Genomic DNA, 26,205 nt, shown 5'->3' on the forward strand with positions numbered 1-26,205 from the left:
GGGATATTGGTTGATTGACTGGCCCGGCAGAATGTGAGGGAGGGAGAGAGCGGGGCCAGTGGCTAGAGGGGCGGGGGCAATGGGCAACTTTATTGTATTTTTTGTCTGGCTGCTTATTTATTCGCCTGTGTTTAGCGTGAATTGCGTGAATCGCTTGAATTGCGCCTTGTTTTTTGGTACCTGCCCACGCGCAACAAAGAAACTACCAAACAGAAGAAACTGACAAACTGTGCGCAGATAAATTTGGCTGCCCCCTCCGCCCCTGCCAGTGGCAGCCGTGGCAGGCTCCCCCTGAACATAGTGTAATCTAAACTGATGCATGGCAATCAATAAGCCACGTTGTAGTTTATGCCAAATTAACAGCAAATTGCCATGGACTTATCTAGAAATCAGCCGATATTATGCCCAAGAATTCAATGTGCCGCAGGTGTTGATTTACCTGCTCAACACTCAACTCTGGCCCATCGATGGGCCGATCGATTGGCCTGGGTTTGTTTTTCTTGTGGCTTTCATTGATGCCTTGCGAAAAACAACATCGTGCTGAAATATGTATGTTTTCTATGCTATGCTATTATTGCTATGTAAATCTCTCAAAACAAATTTCGATTATGTTTTTAAGCTAAGGTAAATTCAACATATTAAACCGTCCTCCTTCATCCTCTCCCTCTGCCCACTCTCCCTCCGTCCGTCTGTGTTTGTCTTTGTCCCTCACTGCCTTTTGGCAACAAATTTGAATTTCTGGCAATTCGCTTAATAGGCAGTTGGAAATTTCAACAACTTCATAAAATTTTACGCTCATCATGTGTTGGCGTCTCTGTCCGACTATTGTTTGTTTTCATAAACATATCATTCAATATATATACTTTTTGAATTATTCAGTTTTGGCACGTCTGTGACGCAAAACTAGTAAATTCTCCTACTCAAGTGCGAATAAGCGATTCCACATGCAGCCAAAAGCGAAAACCTATTGGGATAGGAATAGGGAAGCCGAGGTAGAGGCAAAGGCAGCGGCAGAGGCAGCGGCAGCGGCTGAACTGAGGTAGAACAGTCCCACGTCAACTGACTGAGTAGGGGAGAAGCAGGTGGTGAACCAATCAGATTCAATTAAATTGATTATTAAAATACAATTGCAATTACCAACATAATCTAGCCGTCGATCAATTGGGGCTAATCACTTTTTGTGTGTACCTGTGTATATTTATTTAGCATTGCTAATTATATCCAAGAAGAAAACGCAAGAAAATATATATATTTCTATATTTCATTCTATAAATTTTTATTTATATATAATTTTAGAATATCTTTGAATCATATATTGCATACAAACATCAAGTCCTTGGAGCGCGCCATCTGTTGCTTGTTACCCTAAAATTAAGAAAACGCCATCTAGTGCTCAATTTGAATAAAATAGTATTACATACTTGTGAGCGCGTATGTACACCGCCATCTATTGTCCGCATTCAGTGAACGAATTTGAATATTGTGCTTATGTTGTCTTTACTAAAATAGGCAATTACGACAACAAAGAATAGGTCAAGGTAATTTTGCTGACCAGATTTGAAATAAACTGTTATATTATCTTATCAGCTAACCTAATGATCGATCGGTTACATGCCAACAAAACACTCGAAACGCTATATATAAAAATAATAACCATTAAAATAAAGCGCACAAAATAATCCAAATTCTAGAATCTGCTGCAATAAACCGCAAGCGTTGCTGATATGAGGTGACAAAGTATAAACAATAGCAAGTTCAGTGATAAAATTGCTACACCCTATACAAGCTGATAGCTAGCAATTTATATGTTTATTATATGAATTGCAATTCAAAACTGCAATTCAAACTACTTTACATATGGAAAGAGAAAGAGAGCGCACGCAATAGCTGAGTGCACAAGAACGTTAACTACTGTTGTCGTTTCTGCTTCCTCTCTTTGACTTATATTCCTATGTGGTTTATATGAATTTCAACTCAGAGCAGAACTTGAATGGCAAACACAGAGAGAGCGCACGCAACAGCTGAGCGCCAAAGAACGTTAACTTCATGTCATCACTTCTGCTCACGCTCCCGTCATTGACGCCGGCGCTGAGTCGCCGCAAAGAGAGCGAATATTGAGCGCATTTTAAGAAGCAAGTCCGCTTCGCATTAAAGTTCAGTTTGTTTTCGTCCGTCAAACGCATCGCATTGGGGTTAAATTGAGTTCCGTTCGCTACAGTTCCGGCGGCAGCTCGAAAACCAAAACAAAAGCAAACCAAAATTGACGCCGTGTTTCGTGTATTTGCGTAGTGCGTGTAACTGTGACTGTGACAGTGTCTGCTGCTTGCTTTGTATAATTGTTGTAATTAGCCCGTCCCAGATGAGGGTCAACTAAAGCTGAGTAGTAAAATACCAAATAATTGCGCTTGAAATATGCAACAGTCTGCCCGAATCGACAACAAAACATACGCAAGCATAGAAAGTTTTTATTGTTATTTTATTTAAGCCAGTAACAGCAAAAAAAAAAAAAACAAAACAAAAAATAAATAAACCAAAAAGCGAAATAACGACGAATCATCAAAAAGAGATAACGAAATTGGAGTGCGCTCGCGTGTTTGTGCGTGTGTGTATGTGTGTGCATAACATATTAAATTGCAAAAATTTAACAACTTTTAAATCAAATATATATAGAAAATGTCTGGTCCACTGCCCGAAATCAGCGCCGAGCAGCGCAAAACATTGGAACAGGTGAGAGAGCGTAACGCATCTTCACACTGTCTCTCTTTCTTATATATTTAGACTCTCTCGCTCTCTCGGTGTATGAGTGTGTGTGGGTGTGGGTGTAGTAGAAGCCTGTAAATTGGTGCAGAAGTTAGGCTTCTGAGTGGGTGTTCTCTTAGATTACGCGCATAATAAATTTTTGATTTAGTTGGAATAACTGAGAATTGAACCGGTCTTACCGTTCTCATTTGCATTGCGAAATAGGTAAACACAAATTTACATGCATGCACACACACATACATACACCGAATATATATCGTGTTTTATCATGTCTTCCTTGGGTCTCTTTGGCCTTGCCAATACGATAAATTGCGCATTTAAATGCGCTTAGAGCTTTGAGTCAACACGAGCCACTCAATGGAGCGTGACAGCATACATACATATATATGTATGTACATGCATTTGTATGCACATATGCACATATCTGTATAGCCCCTAGCCACATCCAATGTCCACTTTGCATGCGCTGAGGCCCACTGTGCGGCATGTGGCTGGCAGCATGTGCAGCTGCTGCGCTTTGTTGACGTTTGTTCTCGGCTGCAAGTAGGCAGCAAATCTGCATACCCAGCCCCTGGCCCGCCCTCAAATTGTGTGAGCAACTCAACCGAATATGGTCAAACGGTTAAAGCCACTTCAAAACCAAAAGGTGGGACCTACTAATGAGTTATGGGATGTTAGTGGATGCACTTGCAGCTCAACGTTCTTAACAGATGTTAATTAGTACTGGATGCCCCTACACCAACTCTCCCCCACCCACAATCTACTTATCCATATTTATTTGCTTGGCTTAAAGTGCCACAATTAAACAAAAACCAGTTCAAGGCAGATCGAGCGCAATTATAAATTGTCATTAACTTATCTCGAAATAGCATGGAGCGATCTCTGATTGCGACCCTTTGGCCAAGTACGAAGCAATCAGCATAACTGAACGACTATATATAAATATATAATCCATGTATACTTATTTAGATGTATTCACCTATGCCTTGGGTGTGCCCACCACATGCTAATGAGTTCTGCTATTGGTACACCCTGTAGGCGCTGCAATAGATGGGGTATATTGATGGTGTTTAATCTCATAATTGATAAATATGGATTTGCAATCAGAAAACAAGGCGCATATTTAACTTGGCTTAGTTAATAATATAGCCAAAGATTATATTAAGCGCAAGGGGGTATACATTAGTCACTCCCTCTCTCTCTCTTTGTAACTCTCTCACTCTTACTTGTGCACGCTTTCAACAACTGGTTTGTTTTCTCAGCATGGAAAGTCCCGAATGAGCCAAATAGCCAAGCGAATACTTTCAATATTTGATTTAACGCCAAGAGCCAACCGAGTGGCTAAAAGGCCAACCAAGTCAAGGGCCTTACGATTCCGTTAAGTTCGCAGTTGCAGATAAATAGAAAGAGAAGTTGGAGGAGGCGGCTTTAGTGACTGAAAGCCAAAAGTGTTACTGGAATTTTTGAAGACCTTATGAGTCAGCTGATTTAAAATGTATATTTTTATATACCTACTGTAATTTAAATAGAATTCTTATTGGATTATTCACATGCTCAGTTTATTGAATTTTCCATTCAATTTCAACTCCAATTAGAGCTTAAACGCTGCTGCGATCACCGAAGCATCAATCCACACCTCGCTAACTGCCAAATGGCTTTTAAGATTTCTTAGCCTTGTTTTTTTTTTTTGTGTTTTATTTTCAACTAACTTGTTTTATTTGGCTGCAAATTGTTAAAGTCTTGACCAAGTTTGCGGCTTTGGTAGAAAAACAAGAACAAAGCACAAAGCAAAGTGAGCAATAGGCAGCTGCAAGGCGGCTGAGTTATGAGGAAGTTGGCTAAAAATACTTACCATTAATGAAAACCAAGCCAAATCACTGTTTTCCCCTCATCCCCTCAGACCACGCTAGCGCCTGCCCCTGCCCCAGTCCCTTGCATTGACATGAAAATCATTTTACGACTTCAAGAAGCGGCGGCAACGTCTTGGCCTGCAGTTCAAGCCCAAAGACAAAAGCAAAAGCAAAATGAAAACAAAAGCCACATGAACAACTGGCAGTTGGCCTCGTTATTGAATTTCAAGTGTGGTCTAAACGCAACTGAGCCAAGCTAAGCGAGCCGTCAGCCAAATGTGAGCGACTGCCAAGTGAACAGCCTTTAGCCAAGCTTCGCTGTTTTGGCAGCTAGTTGCGACGCTCAATTAAACAATCGAAGCACGTTACCTCCTACATTGAGCAATTGCACCTACAATTGATTAAATTTATACATTTTATTGCCAATTATAAATTGTTGCGATTTGTCGCCTTTTCATTTCCCCGACTTCAATTCAATGCGGCAACAATTCGATTGAACTTGAGTCACATCAAAATATAACAGGAAAATAATTAATCAAAACCTTGACGAGGCGACCTTTTGGGAGAGCAAAACGTGGGCAGTTGACCGAATAGCGAATACCCTGTAGATATGTGTAATAAAAGAAAACGAAACTCAAACTAACTTGAAAAAGGGAGATGTTACGAAGATCTTTTGAATATTAAAAACCTCAACAGTAAACCCCACAAACCTCAATAGTATACCTCACCCCTTCAATTATACAGAGTATAATTATCATTCAGACAAATATTAAATTTGCCATTGATTCAGCTCGAAATTAACAGTTATTAAGGCCAAGTTGCGATTGTGTTTGTGGCTTGATTGATATGCAGAGCGACGCCCAGCTGCAGTCACATGATTAACGGTATAAGCCCGGTATAACACAACAGGTGTTACAGCTTAAACAGTGCCATGAAGAGAATTGAGGAAAAACAAACACATTTAGTGAAATTAAAAATCGAACTGTTTCATTCACTATGAATTCTATTCTATGCTTGACCACATGGTCAACAGTTATTGCTTTAAGTCAAGGTTAACTTTGACTATCAATTTATCCGATTTGTTGCACCTTTGCAGTTCCGCAAGTTGATGAGCCCCGAGCTGAACGAGACGCATGATGATTATTTTCTACTGCGCTGGCTGCGAGGTGAGTTACAGGTGTGAACGATAATCAGCTATAAACTGAAAGTTCTCTCTCTCTCTCCCATAGCTCGCAAATGGAATGTGGAGGCTGCAGAGAAAATGCTTAAAGCGGTACGTATCTTTGCTATATACTGCTATATATACCTGATCTGCTCGATATAAGTTTAACTGCTGATCTACTACATAATATATATCACTGATCTTACTGAATGATCTTCTGAATATCTTCTCATAGAGTCTCAAAACGCGCGCCATGTGGAACGTGGATAACATAGAGAAGTGGGAAGCTCCCAAGGCGCTGCGCGAGTATCTGCCCTATGGCGTCATGGGCTTCGACAAGGAGGGATCGCCAGGTACTTGAGTAAATCTATTACTTATATAGCGATTCATCTTATTCTTTTCTCTTTAGTAATCGTTTGTCCGTTCTACAACTATGACATCTGGGGCATGATGCACTGCGTCACTCGTTTCGAGTTTCAAAAGTATTTGGTTCTGCTGCTGGAGCGATTCATGAAGCTCGCCTACGAGCAGAGCCTGAAGCATGGCTGGAAGGCGCGCCAGCTGGTCGTCTTCTTGGACTGCGAGTCGATGAACCTGAAGCAGTACGCCTGGCGGCCAGCAGCCGAGTGCGTCATCTCGTCCATCAAGCAGTACGAGGCCAACTTCCCAGAGCTGCTCAAAATGTGCTACATCATCAATGCACCGAAGCTCTTCTCGGTGGCCTTTAACATAGTGAAGAAGTTCCTGGACGAGAACACCACCAGCAAGATTCACATCTACAAGTCCGGCGTGGACAAGTGGCAGGAGTCGCTGTTCTCACTCGTTGATCCCAAGAACTTTCCCAAGAGCTGGGGCGGCCAGCTTGTCGACAAACTGGGCGATCCCCAGTGCAAGTCCATGATGGTGTGGGGTGGCAAGCTGCCCGAGGAGCTCTACATCGATCAGAACAGCCAGCAAAGCGACAAGAACTTCACCGACACCCAAGTGCCCAAGGGAGACAAGCTCAAGCTGAACTTCAAGGTGAATGGGCAGCAGGAGGAGCAGCTGCTCTCGTGGAACTTCCGCACCTTCGACTACGACATAAAATTTGGCATTTACAGCGTGGACGAGAAGACGGGCGAGAAGCGCAGCGAAGTGCCGCTTGGCACCGTCTACTCCAACGAAATGGATGAGGTGGGCTGCATCTCCACAAGACCCAACACCACATGTGAGTTGCTTACATATCTACACTATATATGAACATAGGTGCTAAATGTTTTCTCTCTACCCATTTAGACACCGTTGTGTTTGACAACTCGGCCAGCTATTTGCGCAGCAAGCGCCTGCGCTACTGGGTCGATCTCATTTCGGACGAGGAGGAGGGCATCGCAGAGCTCACCAACCAAATGGACAACACGCAAATTGCGACAGCTTAAAGCGGCGAAGCCGCAACCGCAATGCAGCCAAAAAAAAGAGCGCAAAAAGCTAAGCAGTAGAACAAGTTTTAAATTCGGCCTTGTCGAATTTTGTATACCCTTGCTAAAAGACAAGAGCAAATCCTTAAGAAACTATCCTTTTGTCTTTTATCCTTCGTTTTCCGATTTCTGTTTTGAATTCCATCAAATCGTGTATCTCTTGACTAATGTACATTATTGACTATTACAGTCCAATCGGTCGACAATTTCTTCTGTGCGATTAAGTTGGAACCAATCTAAATGAGTTACTCCAGAAGTATTTCCACCTCGTTCAGTTTCGTAAGGTCTATCTCAGCAAGGGTACATAAGAAACACAAACAACTATATTTACTAACCTCGGTGCAAGCACTCACAGAATCGCTCGACGGCCGACCCATGTGATAAATGATATAAGCAAAGCAAAAACAAATAATCAGGCAAATGCTCTTACGATTAGAGTAGTTAGCTTTACAGTTAGTTAGTGATTTATTACATGTACTTAGTGCATCTCTTTTGTACAATAGTTTCGTATTGTAATGCGTATTGTGTATGCTGGATATTACATTTTTATATAGCTCAATCTGGATCTGGATTTTGATCTTGACACTCGTCTCTCGTCTTCCGTGGACGCTAGTGAATGTTGCAAACTTGTGTTGTATTTTAAACAATAAATAAATGAATGATAGTTGGGAATTCCCTGTGTTTGTGTGTGTTGCTCGCAGTTGCGCCTTGGATTCCGCCTCACGGCTGTTGCGAGGAGGCGCGGCGCTTGCGCCTTCATCACTGCGGACCACCCGGATTCGGGCCAAGCTGGGGCCCATGTCCGACCTGTGGCTGCAACTGCTGCATGGGCATCATTGTGTTTGGGCTAGCGCCAACTACGCCCACGCCAACGCCAACGACGCCGCCAAGTCCCACAGGCGCGCCGATTGCTTGGTTGGGTGGCGGCGCCGGCTGATCCACGGCCAGATTGGTCAGCAGCTCCGTGACGGCTGGAAAGAGTGAGCAGCGATTCTGCTGCACTCCGTAGTCAGCGAAGCCACGCAGCAGCGTACTCGCAGCAGCCATCAGAGGCGATTGCACCTGTTCGCGTCTCTCCGCCACCTGCGTTAGGTTTGAGGCTATGTCATGAACAATGGGCAGCACCAACGAGGGGCTGTCCTTCCAGTCCTTGCCGTTGTACGGTATGCGTGTGATGTGCAGGAAGAACAGGATCTTCATGCGACCCAGGACTACGCAGGCACTGCCAATGGGCACGATGGGCAAGGCCGACGGCGACATGCGCAGGCACATCTGCACGGTCCACTTAAGCTGATCGCCTCCCAGCTCGGGCTTCAGCTCCAGGCGCATGATCTGCACGAAGTCCTTGAGCACATGACCGGGCAGATTCAATAGTCGACACATGCTGTGCAGTGCATTGGGTCGATAAGGCGGCGCGGCCACTCGTGTGTCGAAGTACTGCTCGATGACCAGCAGATCGTCGGGACTGAGCTGGAAAGTGGGCTTGTCTGGCATGGGTGGGAGCTGGGTGACCTTCAGATGCAGAGACTGCATGTGCAGCTGATTGAGCATCACTTGGCATTGCAGCCCATCCACCTTGAAGAGCACTACGCCTGGCTCCGTTGAGTTGAGCGCCGTCAACGACTCCTCGCTTTGGATGTTGCGATGCAGCTGGCGCCGCATGTAAACGCAGCCCAAGAACCGCTCAAGGGGACTCATATCGCCCACGTTGATATCTTTATTGGGATGCGGACTGGGTCGGCACAGCGTTTCCAGTGCCTCATGAGTCAGCAACGTGGGCACAGCCCCGGCCCATGGTCGGTTGAGAGTACCGCGCTGTCCACTTCGATCGGTACCACCCACGCCCACACCTGGGCCACCCCCACCCGTGCTCTTGTGCTCTGGACTCTGCCCGGGCCGGGGTGATGGACGTGGCATGCTTGGAGATCCGGGCCAATTGTTATTCGCCGGCGACATAGCTGTGAATGGCGAATCCTGATGACTTTGCATATACAAAGTGTTGGGTCCCGGACTGTGCACCATGTGTGGACTGGGCTGTGGATTCAGGGGCGATGAGGGCATCAGGCCACCTGGCGACGGATGCGGCATATGCGGTGCTGGTGGCGATGTCAAATTGAAATTCGCATGACTCTGGCCTCCACTGGCGCCGCCGCCACTAGAGCTGGGATGTGGACTCGCTGGTGTATGCGGATTGGAGCTGGACGGCGGCGTATGTGGTGCTGGAAAGCGGAGACCGCTATCTCGTGGAGACTGCGGGCCACGCATGCCGGCGCTTAGGAAAGGCGAAGATCCGCCTGCGCCAACTCCCGCAACGCTGTTTGGGCCGCCAAAGTTGTCCTCTAAACCCATGGGAGACAGCGGATTGTCGTCGTCATGTGGTGCACGACCTCTATACACCGCCGACTCATCCACGTACTTGGATAGGAATGCCTTAAGGCCCTGAATGGGAGTGAACTCCTCGATGATATTACGATCAAAGCGGTTACTAGCGCCATCACGAATGGACACCAGCCGATTGGCACGAAAGCGCAACTCCAGACAATACACAGCCTGATAGGTCAGACGCATCAAGCAGGGCGACTGCGGCAGCATGCAGAACGATAGCACGGGCACCTGGGGGCGCTGTAAATACGAAAGGTGTTACAGAATCATCAATGATATAGATATATCTATTGCTAACCGGTACGCCCAGCACCGGAATCACTGGCAACTTGGCTATGGAGCTCATCGGATTGTAGGTCTCGTGCAGTATGTGAGCAATGGACGTGAGACTGTGCTGTTGATTTAGATGTTGGGCCAGTTGTTCACGCATCATGGAGTGCGCATTCACAGCTGAGATGCCACCCACGAATACCAATCGGAAGCCATGCGACTGCACAGACCAATAAATATTGCAGGTGACCTCCTTCTTGGGTCCATAGCCAATCAACAAGTTGGCGTAGGTGTAGGACTTGACCACCAGCATGTCCCCCAGACTCAGACGCTCTATGGAAATATAAGAGTAAGTATAAATAACTAGATAGCTTATTTAGGATTGATCTGTACTTACTGTTGCGCAGCTGCTCTGCGAAATCGTAAACCAGCGTATATAGGTAAACGATCTTAGACCAATCATTAAGTAGGTCCTCGACTGTTTTGGAGAAATCATGAGTGGCCTGCTCGTAGGTGAGATTGACAGTGCGTCGACTACCAAGCTCCTTCTGGTGAGTGCTTTGCAGAGGCGTGCTGTAGAACACAAACTCGACCACCCAGATGCGCACCTGGCTGTTTTTGTTGGTCTGCGAGCGCACCGAGATCGACAGAACGCGCCGCATAAGATCTTCCCAGACATGTGGCTCGATCTTTGGTAGTGCCGATGATGTACTGGGTGCCGGAGCTGGCTTCTGTTCGCCTGTCGCTCCCGGTGCCTGATGGGTGCCAGGCTTGGGCAATGCCAGAATCTTCAGCACCAACGACGTGGCATTCGCCTCCACTTGCAATCCGCTATGCGGAATGCGGTACTTAGAGAGCGTTTGAGCCAGATTGAGGAATGGTATCTTCTCATCGCACATTGCTACTACGTGCGCGAGTTCTGGTATAAAATATGCAGGGAAAATAGTCTTCTGCTGCTTGGCCGGTGGTGCCAGAATATCACCATTAGACTTTCGCTTATGCGGGGACACCTCTGTTAAGGATATGTCAAAACAATTATATCTGTCTAAAAAAACGAAGCTAGCAGAACTCACCGTCGACTTCAGTGCCGGGGCCATGTGTAGCTACAAAGGTGTCAAACTCAATTAAACGTATTAGCTTTGTGTAGAATTTGGGTATTTCTGATGGCGGTTGAGCTACAATGGAAACAAGTTGCTTGGCCGACTCGTCTATAACATCGTTCTCATCCTTTTGAAAGGCCACAAAGCCCAGATGGAAGGTGTACTCCATTTCGTTGGGCATGGCAGACTTTTCCTTTAATTGAACAACCTAAAATCCACAAAGGATATTTATTGAGTCATTTCTAAAGATTTTATGTGCACATACCAGAATAATATTGGGATGACGATGTAACTTGACATAGATCTTGTGACGGCCTGGCTGCAAGAGTTCTTGTTCGGGTGGAGCGAGAAAAGGCAAAGTTTCGGTAGCCGTAGCGGGTAGATGCTGCAATGTTTTCTCGCATCGACGATGGGTAATCCAATAGCGTAGCTCCGATAGCAAAGCTGGAAGCTTGCTGCGATCCGTATTCAAACACTCCTGCATCTCATCCGTAATTGGACAGTCCAGGTGCTTGGGTACGTGACAGCGGAACATGCCAGTGTGCGTGTCAATGGTTATGTGAATCTGCTCGGCGCGCAAGCAGGGTGACAGGACGGGCACCGTCAAAATTGCGGGTGTACCTTGCAGGTTAACTGAAATGAAAGAGGTCCATTAATAAATGGAGCCGAATCTAAAGAAACTGGGAACATTTACACTCACAGTCAACGTCTTTAAGAAAAGCCTGGAATTCGAGCTTGAGATCACTTAAGCGAGACACGGATCGTATATAAACGGTGTGCACTATCAGCCGCTCCATGGAGAGATGCTCCGAGCGCACAGCCCGATCTGCCACTTCGGCAGACTCCTTGGCACCTAAAGAGGGCACATGGACAACGACCAGAGGTCTACCAATTTCACTGGGATCCGATTGAACAGTGAGGCGGTAGCCCAGCTCCGACTTGAGATCACGCCAATAGGACACCGTTAGCTTGACGCCCGGCACATACTCCTCCACGTTGATATTGTTGTCGTCGAGTCGCTCGTAGTTCAAGCGCAGCGTTTGAGTGTAGAGAACCTCCAACTGCAGCGACTGGCAGAAGTAGTGTAAACAGTTGTACACCTCGCTCAACGCATTCGGGTTCTCCACGAGACGCGCTTGAATCAATTGGTGTATATAGGTGACCTGCAACGGATGCACCAATGATTTGCCATCTGCCAAGAGAGAAGATAATATAATTGACAGTAAGATGTTGTTTCGTACGTCAGTTACCGCCTGTCTCCTTGTCCTCCACAAGAATATCAATGTCCAGGAGACGCCACGGCACAGTGGGACTGTCGCCCATGACGGTGAGAGCCACGCTAAATTCGTGTTTCACCTCGAAGGTGACGCGGCCATTGCGTATGCGAAAGTCACGCATTTGTGGTAACAATTTGCCTGTGACTAACCGGTGCTGTATGACCTGATTGAGACGCAGCAATGTCTGCCTCTTCTCAGCCGGCGTAATCGCATCCGGTGGCACAATGCGTTCTCGTATGCACGTTGGCAGACGATTGTAGGTGCCTGTGGTTAAGACCTCGACTGCGGCGGGTATGTGGAAGTTGGGTAAACGTGCTCGCACCAATGTCTCTCGCGACATCCGAGCCAGCATATCGGCCGTCTCTACGAAGAGCATGTTCTGCTTATCCAAAAAGCTCATTATCTGAGAGCTTTTGTCCACTTTGGACACCGAGTTGCCCCACTTGACCAACGCATTGAGCCGTGTGAACAAATGTCGCGTGCGTGCCGCATAAGCATAAATTTCCACTTTTCGTTCCATATCCGTCTTGCGCGGCAGCCTGCAAATAATATTAAAAATGTGTCAAGTCCTTTGCAGGAGTTGCAGGATGACAATCCACTCACAGTTCAGCTAGAACCATTAGTTCGTGGTAGGTGCGCTGTATGATGAAATCAATCAGCACCGACATGGACATGGTGTTAATGCGTGGGCCTCCTTCCTGACCGGCTGGCAGATAGCCCGCATTCGCGCCGGGCATTTGCTCCAGTGGCAACGGTGTGGGCGCCATGTTTTCTGCTGGCAATTGGTATAAGCAATATGTGCGTTGCAATTGCTATGAATTAATTTTGCAATTGTTTGCGTGAAGTTTTACACTTGCTTTTCAACACCAACAATACGAATTCATAGTTTTTCGCAATACAATGCGCGAAAATTTCGAGAATTTGTACAATGCTTAACACGAATATGACATTGTTGTCGACAACTCTGCGATAACTCAAACTATCGCACGCTCACAGTCGACGAGCCATGACTATCGATAACATAGCACGATTCTGTTATGTTAACATTATTATTATTGCCACAAACAAAATGGCGCAATTTTTTTAAATTTGAGCAGGGCTGTATGGTAGTTACACAGAAACAAATTATCTACAAATATCATTATTATTTCGGCGGCGATTATGATGATGGGCCTGATGTTTTTTTATTTTAGTTTGCTTGTTGCTGCTGTTAAAAGTATAAGGGAAAACAACAACATTTCCGCTTTTGTTTCTTTGAATTTTAAAACTGTGGCTGAATGGATATGGATATACACATGTACATATGTGCATATGTGTATGTATATGTCTGTCATGCGTATCTTTAAGCATGCCGCAGGTCGCTCGCTGCCTGTTGCAGATGTATTGCATTGCAGTGCCTCTCTCTCCCTCTCTTTCTCTCTCACTCTCCTTCAGCTACTCCCTTTTTCACATCAAGTGGCGGCACACGCCAAGCGCATGCAGCCAGGCCGCCCTCCCTCTCCTCGCTCCATCGCTCCCTTGCTCTGCGCAAAGTGGCAGCCACCTTTGGAATCGTTGGCCGCTTCACTTGCACTTCAGAATTCAAATATAGCTTGGGATCGATCCCCGCTGCACCTTCGCCCACTCCCCATTGCCCACCGCCCGCCGCCCGCCACCTTCTCTGTCAGTCGTCAACTCCCCCTAATTTGAATCGCCTGTCGTTATTAAAAATAGAACTTTATGATGTTTTGTCTTTTCCTCTTTGAAATTCGACTTCGAATGCAGGAATTACAAGCATATCCGGCTCTGCTCCGAGGGTCGACCACTTCTCAGATCCGACACGCAGCAATCCGTTTTTCCAGATACAAACAAATGTTTTGACTAATTGTTCAATAATTTAAACAATGCAACAACTACGGTAAACAGGACGCAGTGATCAATGAAAAAATTGGGTGACGAAATAGGAGCTATCTGAGCAGCTTTTCACACAAAATAGGATGTAAATATATGTAAAACTATTTGTTACCAGCATTCAATTTTTATATATTAAAAAAATATATATATTTTGCTTTCTCACCCAAGTAAATTATATTTATATTATATATTGTATTATATAAAATTACATAGCCTTGCCCCGTTAGTCTTGAACCTCACAACATGTTCTACGAAGTTGATCAATCCTATTAAAAGAGGAATTTCATTTTTTACCCATTGTGATGGGCTGCAAACGAACTCTGAGAAATTCGAAAAAGATTAACAAGATAATTTATGGAACCGCAAGCTAAAGACTCTTTCATTTGAAATCGATTATAATATTATTTACACAAAACAAAAAAGAAATGAATAAGCAGCGAAATGCGAAATATTTGTGTTGTTGTTATTTTCATTTTGTCTGCCTGTTGAATTTCACATTAAGGCGATTTCGCTTTATTTATCTCTGTAAATAATTGGAAAAGCTGCCTGCCGCTGCCCCTGCCTCTGCCTCTGCCGCAGCCCTCTGCTCGCTCTTCTCTGTTTTGGCTTCGTTGTTATGTGGGATTTATGGGAGCATCTCCAACTGCATCTTACCTACGCAAAGAAAGGCTGGAGTTAAAAATAAGAAGAGTCTTCGGCATCGCCAACTGCAATTGCGCAGCAAGTGAGGCCCCTGGCCTTAGCGAGTGTCGAGAGCAGTGGGAGATTGGCTGAGGAATCAGGACCAAAATAGATTTATGGCCGCCAGTAGCGTTTCACTTTTCCAGAAACTCAGCGCTCCGGGTGATGCAGTGTAACTTTCAGCTCATTGTACACAGTCCCCCCGCCCCACCACCTCTCTGCATCTTCGTTCTAGTTCTCTGATACTTCCTTCCTTTGTGGCAGCAGGCGACTCTCTTTTATTAATTGCCGTGATTAAAGTCGACGCAAGCTGCCACGGATGTCTTTAGCACATGTCACACTGTTCCACCCCTCCAAGTGTCCATCTGCCCCCGCTTCCCAGCAACCACTCGGCTTTGTCGCCACTTTCTTGGTCCAAAAGCTGATCTGCTACTGTGATGCATGGCGCATGGCCTAACTTGACCCTCTATATACGAGCATATACATACACATGTCGTACGTAAGTATGTGTGTATTTGTATTCAAATTGCATTTCCATGTTGGCGCCAGACAGCAAAACACCCTGAGCTATGGGATGGCACAGCTTTATCTGCAAGCCAATTCGATTTCCTTTGTTTTCGTATTGCGTGGGTCGAAGCCACAGCAAAGTGTGAAAATTCTCAACGACAGACAGCATTGTAAAGATCCCATTGATCGTTATCGAGTACGTTGAATATTGATCCTTATACTATTTGAAAGCATAAAATAGAAATAGTAATTTGAAATGAACTAGGAATTCCTCTTTGCAATATGTAAATTACATGTTTTCGAAAAAGTATCAATAAAATTTTTACTGCAGCTTGTTGCTCTGTTTATCTAAATATACAATTTTTATCATTTTCACTTTGAGATCTCTTGAGTTCCTGCAGTCAGTTGTAAAAAGATCTATATATAATATTTAATGCGTGCAACTGCAACTGCAACAGTATAAATCTTGCAGCAACAACAAAATCCACTTAGAACCAGACACAAATCAAGGCAACAACAAGAGACATAAATCATAGAGAATTCAAACAGATCTGTACGTACGTAGTACGCAGGTATTTGATTATAGGATATGCAAATACGTAAGAGCTATGCCCAATTCAGAGCCCCATTGCCGTGGCAACACCTGACAGAGCGACATTAAGTTCAGTACGCTTGAGCAACTCAACTGTTGAGAGTAGCTGCCGACAACACCTGTGTTGCAGACGTTCGTTTGAAAACGGCGTGCGGGAGGCGGCGTCGAGCGGGCGGGGGGCGGTGGGCTAGCGGCGTCAGGTGAGCGAATCTATCTTTGGCTGGCCACGCAAAAAGTACAAACAGCTATTTCAAAATGCCAAATTGCTCGACTGCGTCACCAACAGCCCAGAATTTGAATCTGAACCGGCGGAATTGCTGCCAACCGCAGCGTTCGGTCTCTCTCTCTCTCTCTCCCGCTCTCGCTCTCCTTCGAGAGATGCCTTGTAGCGGCATGGGGGCAGCAGCGATCTGTGAGGTTTTTGACACTGGCTGCCGTCGTCTGGCTGCCAACTTGACGCTGCGTTAGAAAAATTCTGCGCAGTGGTCCTTGCCGAAGCCACAAGCACGGCAAATAGATGCGTGAGTGTGTGTGTCTCTCTCTCGATGTGTGTGTGTTTCCCTTTTGGAAAATGTGCACGGCACAGCAGCGGGAGAGTTAGAGCGAACGAACGTGCGAGCGAGCGAGCGAGTGGGAGAGGGAGCATAATAAAAACATTATTTTCAATTTATTTTTAAACCGCACACACTTGTTCCAAAGGGGAGAACCGAGAGGCATTCGGCGGCCGATCCTCGGACAAACAGCTGCTAGCTGTCGGCTCTCAACTGTCGGCTGCTGTCGGCTGTCGGCTGTCGGCGTAGGCATCGTCACCTCCTCGACGTCAGCAGCAGCAGCCGTGGCGGCAGCGGCAGAGATGTAAAAACTGTAAGTGCCATCGCCAAGAAAGTTCAGTTCTTTCCGAGATCTCGCTGCGTTCGTACCAAAAGAAAAGAAAAGAAAACATAATAAAGAAAGAGAGAGCTATAAAGAGCGAGTGCGCGCACCGTGCAAACCATTGCCTGCCTGCCCAGTGATCCGCAACAGCAATAGTTGAGGATTGGATCGGAGCGGATCGATTAAGTAGTCGGGCCGAAAACAAAACACTTGTGCATTAAACGTATCTCGTTCTCAATCTGTATCTGTATCTTCTTGTTGTTCCTTGTGATGAAAAGCTCGTGCAAATCGTGAATCAAGAACAATCAGACAGCGCCGAGCAGGGGCCGAGGAGGAGCCGAGTGCTGTGCGTGGTGATATATTATATTGATTTCGCTTCGACACCAAACATTCGGCTGAATCATCGTCTATATTGAGCGCCAAGCAACAGCAACGATCCATTCACATCCATTTGGAACGATCACGCTTCAGTTAACCCCCACGCAGGGCTGACTTCCTGATCCACAGCGTGTCTTACAGTTAGGGTGAGTATCCATCTAGCATGATATGTAGATATCTGCATGTCTATATCCCTATCTCTAGTATAGGGTGTGCCTATTGTCTGTGTCTATCCCGTTTGCGAATTACACAATTGCTCCAATAGGCAAAACCTCTGGGCTATTCTTATACTATATACTGAAGACAAATCTTTTGGCAGATGAGCAACATGATTTTTTCTTTTTAATTATCCCATAGAGAGAGGGAGTGGGAGGGAGAGAGAACTATCGGGCCACACTTGTTAAATTAATATTATGATTTCTTTGATATTTTGACATTTACGTGAGAAATGTGTTTGCATTGGCAATGATCGGGCCAAGCAGATGGGTTGCACTCATAGAAACTGCCCTACAACAACAACCGAAAGAGCTGTTGACAACTTACATGCCATCTCTCTCACGTTAGTTGCGTAAACATCTCGACTAAAGAATACAGAGTATAGATAGGCTAGAGTATATATGTCATATAGCCAGCTGTATTTCAGCTAAGTCATGCCATGCGCCGTGCTGATCAGACAAAAACTGCGTAGAATTGAAGGAAATGATTTGGAAAACAAAGCGCGTGTTTTAGTAGTAAGTATAAGTATTAGTAGTACTGTTTTTAGTACTAGTAGTAGTAGTACTAAAAGTAGTAGTTGTGGTGGTATTAGTAGGATTAGTAAAATTAGTTGTATCAGTAGGATTAGTAATATTAGTAGTATCAGTAGTATTAGTAGTAGTAGTAATATTAGTAGTATTAGTAGTATTAGTAATATTAGTAGTATTAGTAGTATTAGTAGTATTAGTAATATTAGTTGTATTAGTAGTATTAGTAGGATTAGTAATATTAGTTGTATTAGTAGGATTAATACTATTAGTTGTATTGGTAGGGTTAGTAATATTAGTAATATTCATTGTATTAGTAGTAGTTACTAGTAGTAGAATAGTATTGTTAGTAGTAACCAAAAAGGAGTATCTATAAGAAACACAAGTATTATATCAATGATCCATATAAAAAGTCAATCAGGTTATCTAACGACACTCAAAGGACGTTGAGTAAAGAACACATACATATATTCTATATATATTCATGTATATAGGATTATATATTTATACGATCTACATGCGTACATGAAGATTGACCAGATCACAGATCAGCTGCAAACCGATAAACCAACTTTAATTGTATTTGGATGATGAGATATTTACATCAATCTGACATATACTGTTTATACATGTATGTATGTATTTAAATAGCTCAGAGATCCTTTGTGTCCCGTTTTTGTTTATAATTAGGCGGCGTAAACATGTGCCCAATGTGACTGGCAATGAGTCCAGCGCTGATGGAGCTATAAACAAAAAGATCAACTCGAAACTGAAAGGGGCAACAGGCAGGAAGTCGCGTAGGTGTGCGAGTGTGGCGCAAGTCCTGTGTGTGGCTGACAGTCAGTCGACTGCCGTGGCATTGACTTCTAGGCCGGCACAGCAGGCGCCGCACTGCCCAGCGATTTGTTTATTGTGCATCGTGCATCGTGCATCGTGCATCTTGCATCTTTTTCAAGTTTGAACTTAAATGTAAACTATGCGTGTATTTCCTCCTGCCCTGGCTGTAACTCTCTCTCGCTCTCGCTCTCTCTCACCCTCTTGCTCTATCCACCTCTATAAATAGCCGAAACGCGCATTCGAGTCTGTGGCACGCAGCCACCGAGCCACCGAGCCAATACTGTTAAGGCCAGCGAGGCCAGTGGTGCCTCCATCCCCTGCCGCCGCTCTGCCCCTCTCCCCCCACGCCCCCTCAGCCACGTCAACCATTAACATTTCTTTGCTTTGTGTACATTAACAGGACTTTGAACTTTCTTCGGCCCGAGCGCATTTTGCGCAGATTCTTGCCCGTAAATATATATGTACGAGAATGGGAAAGAATAAAGAAGCAGAATGAAAATAGAAGACAAATAAAAGAAAAGCATTTTCATGTCCATTGTGCGTCGAGTTTACAAAATGCACTCGAAACACTTTTGGCTCATGTGGACCGCAGACCGCAGACCGCGGACCGTGGACCGTGGGCTGTGGACTGGGGCCTGTGGGGGCTGACTTGATGAAAGGTAGCATGTGGTGGAGCTGTTAAATACGTTCTCTGCCTGCCATGACAGAACAGGCTAATAAGTGGGATGTTATCATTCAAGATTATTTCGCATTATAAAACATATTTTATAAATTATTCGTTAATAATGCAGAAAATGGATTCGTATGCGTAAGAGGCGGTCGAGTCTATTAAGCAGAACAGAACTTATTTGTTTAGGTATTGAAAAGCAATGAAACGCTGCAGCTCATTATCTCATTATGATACACACTCTCTCTCTCTCTATATTTCTCTTTCTCTCTAACACTTACTCTCCTCTTGCTCCCTCACCTACTCTCCTTTCTGTCTCTGGATACCCTTTCCCAACTCTCCCGTACTAACTTCTCTTATCTACAGCCGTCTTCCCTCTCTGTCTCTCCGTCTAGGCTTTTGAGCTCCACAGTTATCAGCTTTAAATAGTCTTAACCAAATTAATGCAGTTCGATTTGAGTTGGTAGCAACATGTGCCCATATTACATGCTAGGTGCCCCAGCCAGCAGTCAGCAGCCAGCGGGCAGCAGCACCTACCCCTCTGCTCTGCTGTGCTGATAGTTGTGCTGCTGGCTGTGGCGGCCTGCGCCAATTAACATTAAATGCTGCAGCAGCAGCAGCAGCGCTTTTCCTGCTCTTTGAGATGTCATTTGCGATTACCGATCTGCGATCGCAGCACGGGCCAACGAATAATTAATTAACGGCCTGTCATAGAAACATGCGACTCTCGGACTGGTGCTTCTTGTTCGGTTCGTCTTCATCTTCATCTTTCGCGCTCAACTGACATCGACCAGAATTATGGCACAGCATTGAGGAGGTCTCGGAAAAGCCAAAAGCAAAATACATTCATAGCTAGCCACAAATTTCCCACTTGTCAGCTTTGTTTCCAATTTTCATGAAATTGGCAGAAAAAGCCCCCAGCAACGACAACGAAAACGACAACAACAACAGCCGAATCTCTCAGTCAAAGTCCTATAAATAATTTAGTAGAAATTTCTGTGGAACAGGTATGCTGGCTAAATGGGCGAAAATTACCAGGTGGTTGTGCCTCATCAACGGGTGCTGCAGGGTCTCTACACTTATTGAAAGTATAAATAAATGTTAAGGCACAAATTTATGAATATGTATATATACGATATATATTTATACCGATATATATGTATATACAAACTGTCTGGTGTAGATCATAGCTAATATTTTATGAGTCGATTTTGTTGTAGTTAAAGCTGCACATTCTTTGCCACCTGCCGCTGCCCCTGTCCCTGTCCCTTCCTCTTCCTCTCCCGCTTTGCACAAGGAATTATTTTTATGGGTACAAACATTTTAATGTACTCTACGAAATGAATTTCATTTCAAATGTTTTTTTAAAAAGAAAAACAAAAAGAGAAATTCTTTTGGGAACTGGCCGCCAAGAAGACGCAACAGGTTGCAAAAGTCTCTAGTTGTTTAGGCCAAATGGCCGCCCACTAGTTCTTTGTTAAGATCTAGGCGGACGGGCACCACGCCTACATCACGCGGCTGGCCTCAGGCCGAGCCAAACAGAAAGTCTGAAACGGAAAAAGAAAGAAAAAGAAAAACAAACAAATCCAAGGTGCACATGACCTCCGCAACGCTAGCCCCACCCCCGCCCCCGTCATCTCATATTTGTTATTGTTATTGTTGTTGTGGCAATAGGCATTAATCGATTATTTAGACGATTACGAAAACATAAAGATAGAGAGAGAAAGAGAACTTTAAACAATAAACAACGACGAAGTGAGATCGGAAATATAAAATTTGATTGCCTGGAAATTTTAATAGTTCATCGTATAACATTAATTATATATATAAGGGTATGCGAGTGCCACCTGAATCTAGAATGATTCGAGGAATATCAACCATTATAATTTTTTAAAGAAATTTAAGAAAAAATTGAAAACGATTTCGTAGAAATAATAAAAACCTCAAAGGAGCAGATAGGAGCTGAGAGTTGAACAGAAATAGAATTCAGATCAATAAATAGTTAATCAATATAAATAGAACTGCATAGGATAGATAAATGTGAATTTATAGGTAAATGTAGAGAAAGTTAGATAAAAATAAATAGCTTCAGTAAGCAAATAAGTGAATTTATGGATTTACACAATTTTAATTAGATTTAAGATATTAGATATATTAATATTAGAATGCTGCGTAGGCAAACCTGTGGGATACAAAGGACCCAAAAACTTAGGATCTCTAGAACTGAAATGTGTAGATTTATCATATTTTGTTTGTGTTTTTACGTTAAATATAAATACGCAATGGTAGATAAAATAGATAGATGGGTGGATAGCCTAGCGTAGCTACGTAGCACTGCGTTTGTTGGAGATGGTTGCTATTACGTGCGAGATTAATCAATGCCAAGACAACATGCACAAATTATGCGCAGCGCGACGTGAATTTATTTCGCAGATGCACCCAAAAACAAAAAAAAATTAGTAGAAGTAGAAGAAAATGCAGCCAACAAGTGCGCCAGAGCCGGCTGTGCGCTGACGTTAATCATACGCCCCGTGTGTGTGAGCAGCCGCGGCAACAAGGTGACGACGATGATGCAGACAACGTTGGCCACGCTGGCCTCTTGGCTCGTCCTTAATTATAAATTGATGAAATATAAATAAAAGAAATGACGCAGCTCAACGAATTCTGCATACCCTATACACAGGCCAGCACGAAAGCCAGGCCATTTATTATTGTTTCTGTTCGCCCACCTAACCGTTGGCCAGTCTGGTTTCTGCAATAGTAGCAAAAATATATTTATAACTAACAGACATCGCACATATATTTATATATATAGATAGATATATGTTTTATTTTTATACCCTGAACACATGAAATTAAGAAATCAGGGTATAATGGTTTTGCGAAAGTCTATGTAACAGGCGGAAAGTACACAATAGCTATCAGTCAGTGACTCACACATTCTTGGTTACAGCATATCACGTAGCTTCAAGAAGCCCAAAATCCGTTAAATTTACGAAATCCTCATGCAACTGGCAATAGCAGCAGAGTTTCCCAAGTCCAAGTCTATTAACGGCCTTTATTTGCCTAAACATATAATGGAATTTTAAAATCACAACCAGTCGACAGAAACCGTTTAACATTTAAAATTGTAGCCTCACAGATCGGCTGTTGTGGCCGTTGGGCCGTTTAAATTTGAATGGAATTTTGGTAAAGTACCAGGCGAACAGAAATGCTGAGTAGGGTAACCAATTCTAGTTTACAATAAGTTAACAGTACACTGTGAGCACGCTGTAATGTTAACTAACATCATTGCAGCCTCACAGATCGGCTGTTGTGGCCGTTGGGCCGTTTAAATTTGAATGGAATTTTGGTAAAGTACCAGGCGAACAGAAATGCTGAGTAGGGTAACCAATTCTAGTTAACAATAAGTTAACAGTACACTGTGAGCACGCTGTAATGTTAACTAACATCATTGCAGCCTCACAGATCGGCTGTTGTGGCCGTTGGGCCGTTTAAATTTGAATGGAATTTTGGTAAAGTACCAGGCGAACAGAAATGCTGAGTAGGGTAACCAATTCTAGTTAACAAAAAGTTAACAGTACACTGTGAGCACGCTGTAATGTTAACTAACATCATTGCAGCCTCACAGATCGGCTGTTGTGGCCGTTGGGCCGTTTAAATTTGAATGGAATTTTTGTAAAGTACCAGGCGAACAGAAATGCTGAGTAGGGTAACAAATTTTAGTTAGCAATAGGTTAACAGTACACTGTGAGTACGCTGTAATGTTAACTAACATCATTGCAGCCTCACAGATCGGCTGTTGTGGCCGTTGGGCCGTTTAAATTTGAATGGAATTTTTGTAAAGTACCAGGCGAATAGAAATGCTGAGTAGGGTAACGAATTCAAGTTAGCAATAGGTTAACAGTACACTGTGAGCACGCTGAAATGTTAACTAACATCATGGCAGCCTCACAGATCGGCTGTTGTGGCCGTTGGGCCGTTTAAATTTGAATGAAATTTTGGTAAAGTACCAGGCGAACAGAAATGCTGAGTAGGGTAACCAATTCTAGTCAACAATAAGTTAACAGCACACTGTGAGCACGCTGAAATGTTAACTAACATCATGGCAGCCTCGCAGATCTGCTGTTGTGGCCGTTGGGCCGTTTAAATTTGAATGGAAATTTGGTAAAGTACCAGGCGAATAGAAATGCTGAGTAGGCTAACCAATTCTAGTCAACAATACACTGTGAGCACGCTGTTATGGTAACTAACAGAATTATGTTAACTAACAGTACATTAACAGAATTCCGTTGACCCACTGTTAAGTAACATTTTTCACCCTACTACTCATTCCTGTACGCCTGGTGCTTCCACACTGGAACAGAGCATTTCACGAAGTACCAGGCTCACAGAAATGAGCAGTAGAGTGAAAAATGTTACTTAACAGTTTAGTAACCGTATACTGTTGATGTACTGTTAATTCACAGACCATTTGCATAATTATGTTAAATGGCAGTGAGTTCAAATATGGGTCCCAACGGCCGTAAGCCCCCTAAGTTATGCAACGATATTTTGCATAATGCATATAATTGACGGTTAATTTTTGAACATTAACTGCCAACAACAAAAATGCCAGTGTTAAATAAAAAAACAGTTTAATTATTGACAAACACTATTTATTGCTTTTAAATTTACATAGTTTGTGTGGATTTAAATCTACATTAGAAATATATATGTATATAACGTATGTATGTACAGGCCTTATTTAACATTAAATATACATATAGACATGTAAAGCTGTGTGGCGTTATAATCTGAAAACATAAAATACATTTTAGAATACAAGAGCTGCAAGAGAGCCGCACAGGCTTGGGATAGGTTTGTACTTACCTCCGATGACTCTTGATGAATACTGATGCAATATTTGCCTCCGCTGCTAAAGAGCACTCTCCCAGAAGTGGAAGCTGGCACGACCTGTCTAAATAGAATAATGTAGTGTTATAAGGAATTCAGAAAGACTCAGGGTATTTGCTAGTCGGGCAATGCCGACTAGAATTTTCTTACTAGCTATATTTGTTGATGCTGTGTGGCTAATTGTGACGCATCTGCTGCGCATTAGCAGGTTGCTTTATGCTTTTTATACGTCACATGGAATTTATTGTTTGTTTTTCTTTTCTTTTGCTCTGCTTGACTACAGACGCCATGAGCAAAGATCAGCTGGCCACACCCATACCCGAGGAGCTGTACAATCTGACGCAACTGGCGAATGTGACACTGGCGGCTGGACCGCTCAGCACAGCTGCCGAAGGCAACAACATGGCCGGCAACAACAACAGCAACAACAACAGCAACAACAGCAACAACATATTCTATGCCTCGTCGGATGATGACTCCACCTACAACTCCTACAGCCACAAGGTATTCGACCGCAGGAAACTGCGTCGCTCCACCATCTCTGACTCGAACTCCTGCGCCAGCATCGCCAGCAGCAGCAGCCAATCCAGCGAGCAATCAGCCATTCAGGCCGGCGGTAGCAGCAGCAGCAGCATCAACGGCAGCTTGCTAGAGGATGAGCACATCTGCCCCGAGTGTGGCAAGAAATATTCCACGTCCTCCAATCTAGCACGCCATAGACAAACACACAGGTGAGCCTGACTCCATCATCTACAATAGTCGTGGACTTATTCGAGCTCTCTTCCCGCCCAGGTCAATCATGGACAAGAAGGCGCGCCACTGTCCATTCTGCGAGAAGGTCTACGTCTCGATGCCCGCCTTCTCGATGCACGTGCGCACCCACAACCAGGGCTGCGAGTGCCAGTACTGCGGCAAGTGCTTCTCGCGGCCCTGGCTGCTGCAAGGCCACATACGCACCCACACGGGCGAGAAGCCCTTCAAGTGTATCGTCTGCAGCAAGGCCTTTGCGGACAAGTCCAACTTGCGCGCCCACATCCAAACCCATTCGAATACCAAGCCACACACGTGCGCCCGCTGTGGCAAGGCCTTCGCCCTGAAGTCTTATCTGTACAAGCACGAAGAGTCCTCCTGCATGAAGAATCGCAGCGAGGCGCCGGCCCGTGCCACCCAAGTGCTGCCACTGCCCAAGCAGCAGTCGGAGCAACTGGAGGCAGGAGGAGCAGGAGCTGCCTCTGCAGCGGCTCTGCCGGACTCGGCAAAGTCAACGCTGGCGCACAAGTTGCTGCAGAAGAAGGATCGCCGCCAGGCCCAAGCACAGGCTCAGGCTCTGGCCTATGGCTATCCCGGTCGTCTGGAGCACTACGAAAGCTATAAGCGCAATGGCCTGCTGCAGCCCACAATGCTCCAGCATCCGAGTGCAATCTACCAGGAGCAGATGCTGCCGCTGACGCTGCCCTTAGCGCTGCCCTATCATCCTCATCATCAGGCCTATGCCCATCAGCCGGCGGCTGGCGAGGATGCGGATAGGAACCGAGAGCGGCAGCAGGAGCAGGAGCAGCCCGTCGACTTTTCGCCCAAGAACAATTTCACGCATTCGGCCAAAACGAGTCCCTTCGAGCTGACCGGCAACTATGCAATGGTCGCCTAGCCACGCCCACCACACCAACAGCAGACTGTAAAAAGACAAACGAGACAGAGATTTACAATTTGGAGATGACCAAAAATCCAAAGTCAAAACCAAAAAACTAAAAAACAAAAACCTTAACCAAAAATATTTAACCAAAAACATAACCAAAACCAAAAAAAAATCCCATTTTGCATTCGATTTTCTAGGAGCTTATGTAGTAAACAAATATGTGATAAATACGAAAAAGAGCTAAAGT

General features: G+C 44.6%; 3 protein-coding genes and 1 long non-coding RNA gene across 6 annotated transcripts in view; 2 read left to right on the top strand and 2 right to left on the bottom strand.

Annotated features, from left to right (window-relative positions):
- LOC108614174 (SEC14-like protein 2) overlaps nucleotides 1–7,898 on the top strand; it is an 88,661-nt gene extending 80,763 nt beyond the window's left edge. The window contains exons 1-7 of one of the 3 annotated variants that reach the window (XM_089468534.1): nucleotides 2,142–2,606; nucleotides 2,671–2,727; nucleotides 5,707–5,776; nucleotides 5,840–5,883; nucleotides 6,008–6,125; nucleotides 6,182–6,979; nucleotides 7,048–7,898. In XM_089468534.1, coding sequence (XP_089324660.1) covers nucleotides 2,674–2,727; nucleotides 5,707–5,776; nucleotides 5,840–5,883; nucleotides 6,008–6,125; nucleotides 6,182–6,979; nucleotides 7,048–7,187 — 1,224 coding nt within the window. In that variant the 5' untranslated portion in view covers nucleotides 2,142–2,606; nucleotides 2,671–2,673 and the 3' untranslated portion in view covers nucleotides 7,188–7,898. Of the gene's footprint in view, nucleotides 1–2,141; nucleotides 2,728–5,706; nucleotides 5,777–5,839; nucleotides 5,884–6,007; nucleotides 6,126–6,181; nucleotides 6,980–7,047 lie in introns of those variants that run through there. The other 2 variants (XM_018008144.2, XM_089468536.1) reach the window with 2 other exon arrangements.
- Nucleotides 7,668–13,245, bottom strand: MED14 (mediator complex subunit 14). Its single transcript, XM_018008140.2, has 8 exons — nucleotides 12,859–13,245; nucleotides 12,229–12,794; nucleotides 11,679–12,170; nucleotides 11,244–11,611; nucleotides 10,952–11,186; nucleotides 10,276–10,890; nucleotides 9,907–10,211; nucleotides 7,668–9,848 (listed from the first exon to the last, which is right to left on the bottom strand). Exons 1-8 carry the CDS (start codon nucleotides 13,020–13,022, stop codon nucleotides 7,986–7,988), a joined length of 4,608 nt encoding a protein of 1,535 aa, XP_017863629.1. The 5' UTR covers nucleotides 13,023–13,245; the 3' UTR covers nucleotides 7,668–7,985.
- A 3,258-nt stretch (nucleotides 13,246–16,503) lies between these two features.
- Kah (Kahuli) lies at nucleotides 16,504–26,113 on the top strand. The gene is made up of 3 exons (XM_018007902.2): nucleotides 16,504–17,325; nucleotides 24,606–25,053; nucleotides 25,115–26,113. Exons 2-3 carry the CDS (start codon nucleotides 24,611–24,613, stop codon nucleotides 25,968–25,970), a joined length of 1,299 nt encoding a protein of 432 aa, XP_017863391.1. The 5' UTR covers nucleotides 16,504–17,325; nucleotides 24,606–24,610; the 3' UTR covers nucleotides 25,971–26,113.
- On the bottom strand, nucleotides 24,069–24,606 carry LOC149268939 (uncharacterized). The gene is made up of 3 exons (XR_016269596.1): nucleotides 24,473–24,606; nucleotides 24,299–24,386; nucleotides 24,069–24,222 (listed from the first exon to the last, which is right to left on the bottom strand). It is a non-coding gene; the product is annotated as an uncharacterized LOC149268939 (long non-coding RNA).
- Nucleotides 26,114–26,205: the final 92 nt, after the last annotated feature.

The sequence above is a fragment of the Drosophila arizonae genome, chromosome 4 (assembly GCF_054131065.1).
Source record: "Drosophila arizonae isolate 15081-1271.41 chromosome 4, UAZ_ARI_1.0, whole genome shotgun sequence".
NCBI lineage: Eukaryota > Metazoa > Arthropoda > Insecta > Diptera > Drosophilidae > Drosophila > Drosophila arizonae.

Excerpts from the sequence above, each read along its gene's own strand:
- MED14 (XM_018008140.2), bottom strand. The coding sequence starts at position 13,022 with ATGGCGCCCACACCGTTGCCACTGGAGCAAATGCCCGGCGCGAATGCG. Across the intron at positions 12,795-12,858 it reads CTAATGGTTCTAGCTGAACT|GCTGCCGCGCAAGACGGATA; the intron begins GTGAGTGGATTG and ends TATTATTTGCAG. Across the intron at positions 11,187-11,243 it reads GTCATCCCAATATTATTCTG|GTTGTTCAATTAAAGGAAAA; the intron begins GTATGTGCACAT and ends TGTGGATTTTAG.
- Kah (XM_018007902.2), top strand. The coding sequence starts at position 24,611 with ATGAGCAAAGATCAGCTGGCCACACCCATACCCGAGGAGCTGTACAAT. Across the intron at positions 25,054-25,114 it reads CGCCATAGACAAACACACAG|GTCAATCATGGACAAGAAGG; the intron begins GTGAGCCTGACT and ends CTTCCCGCCCAG.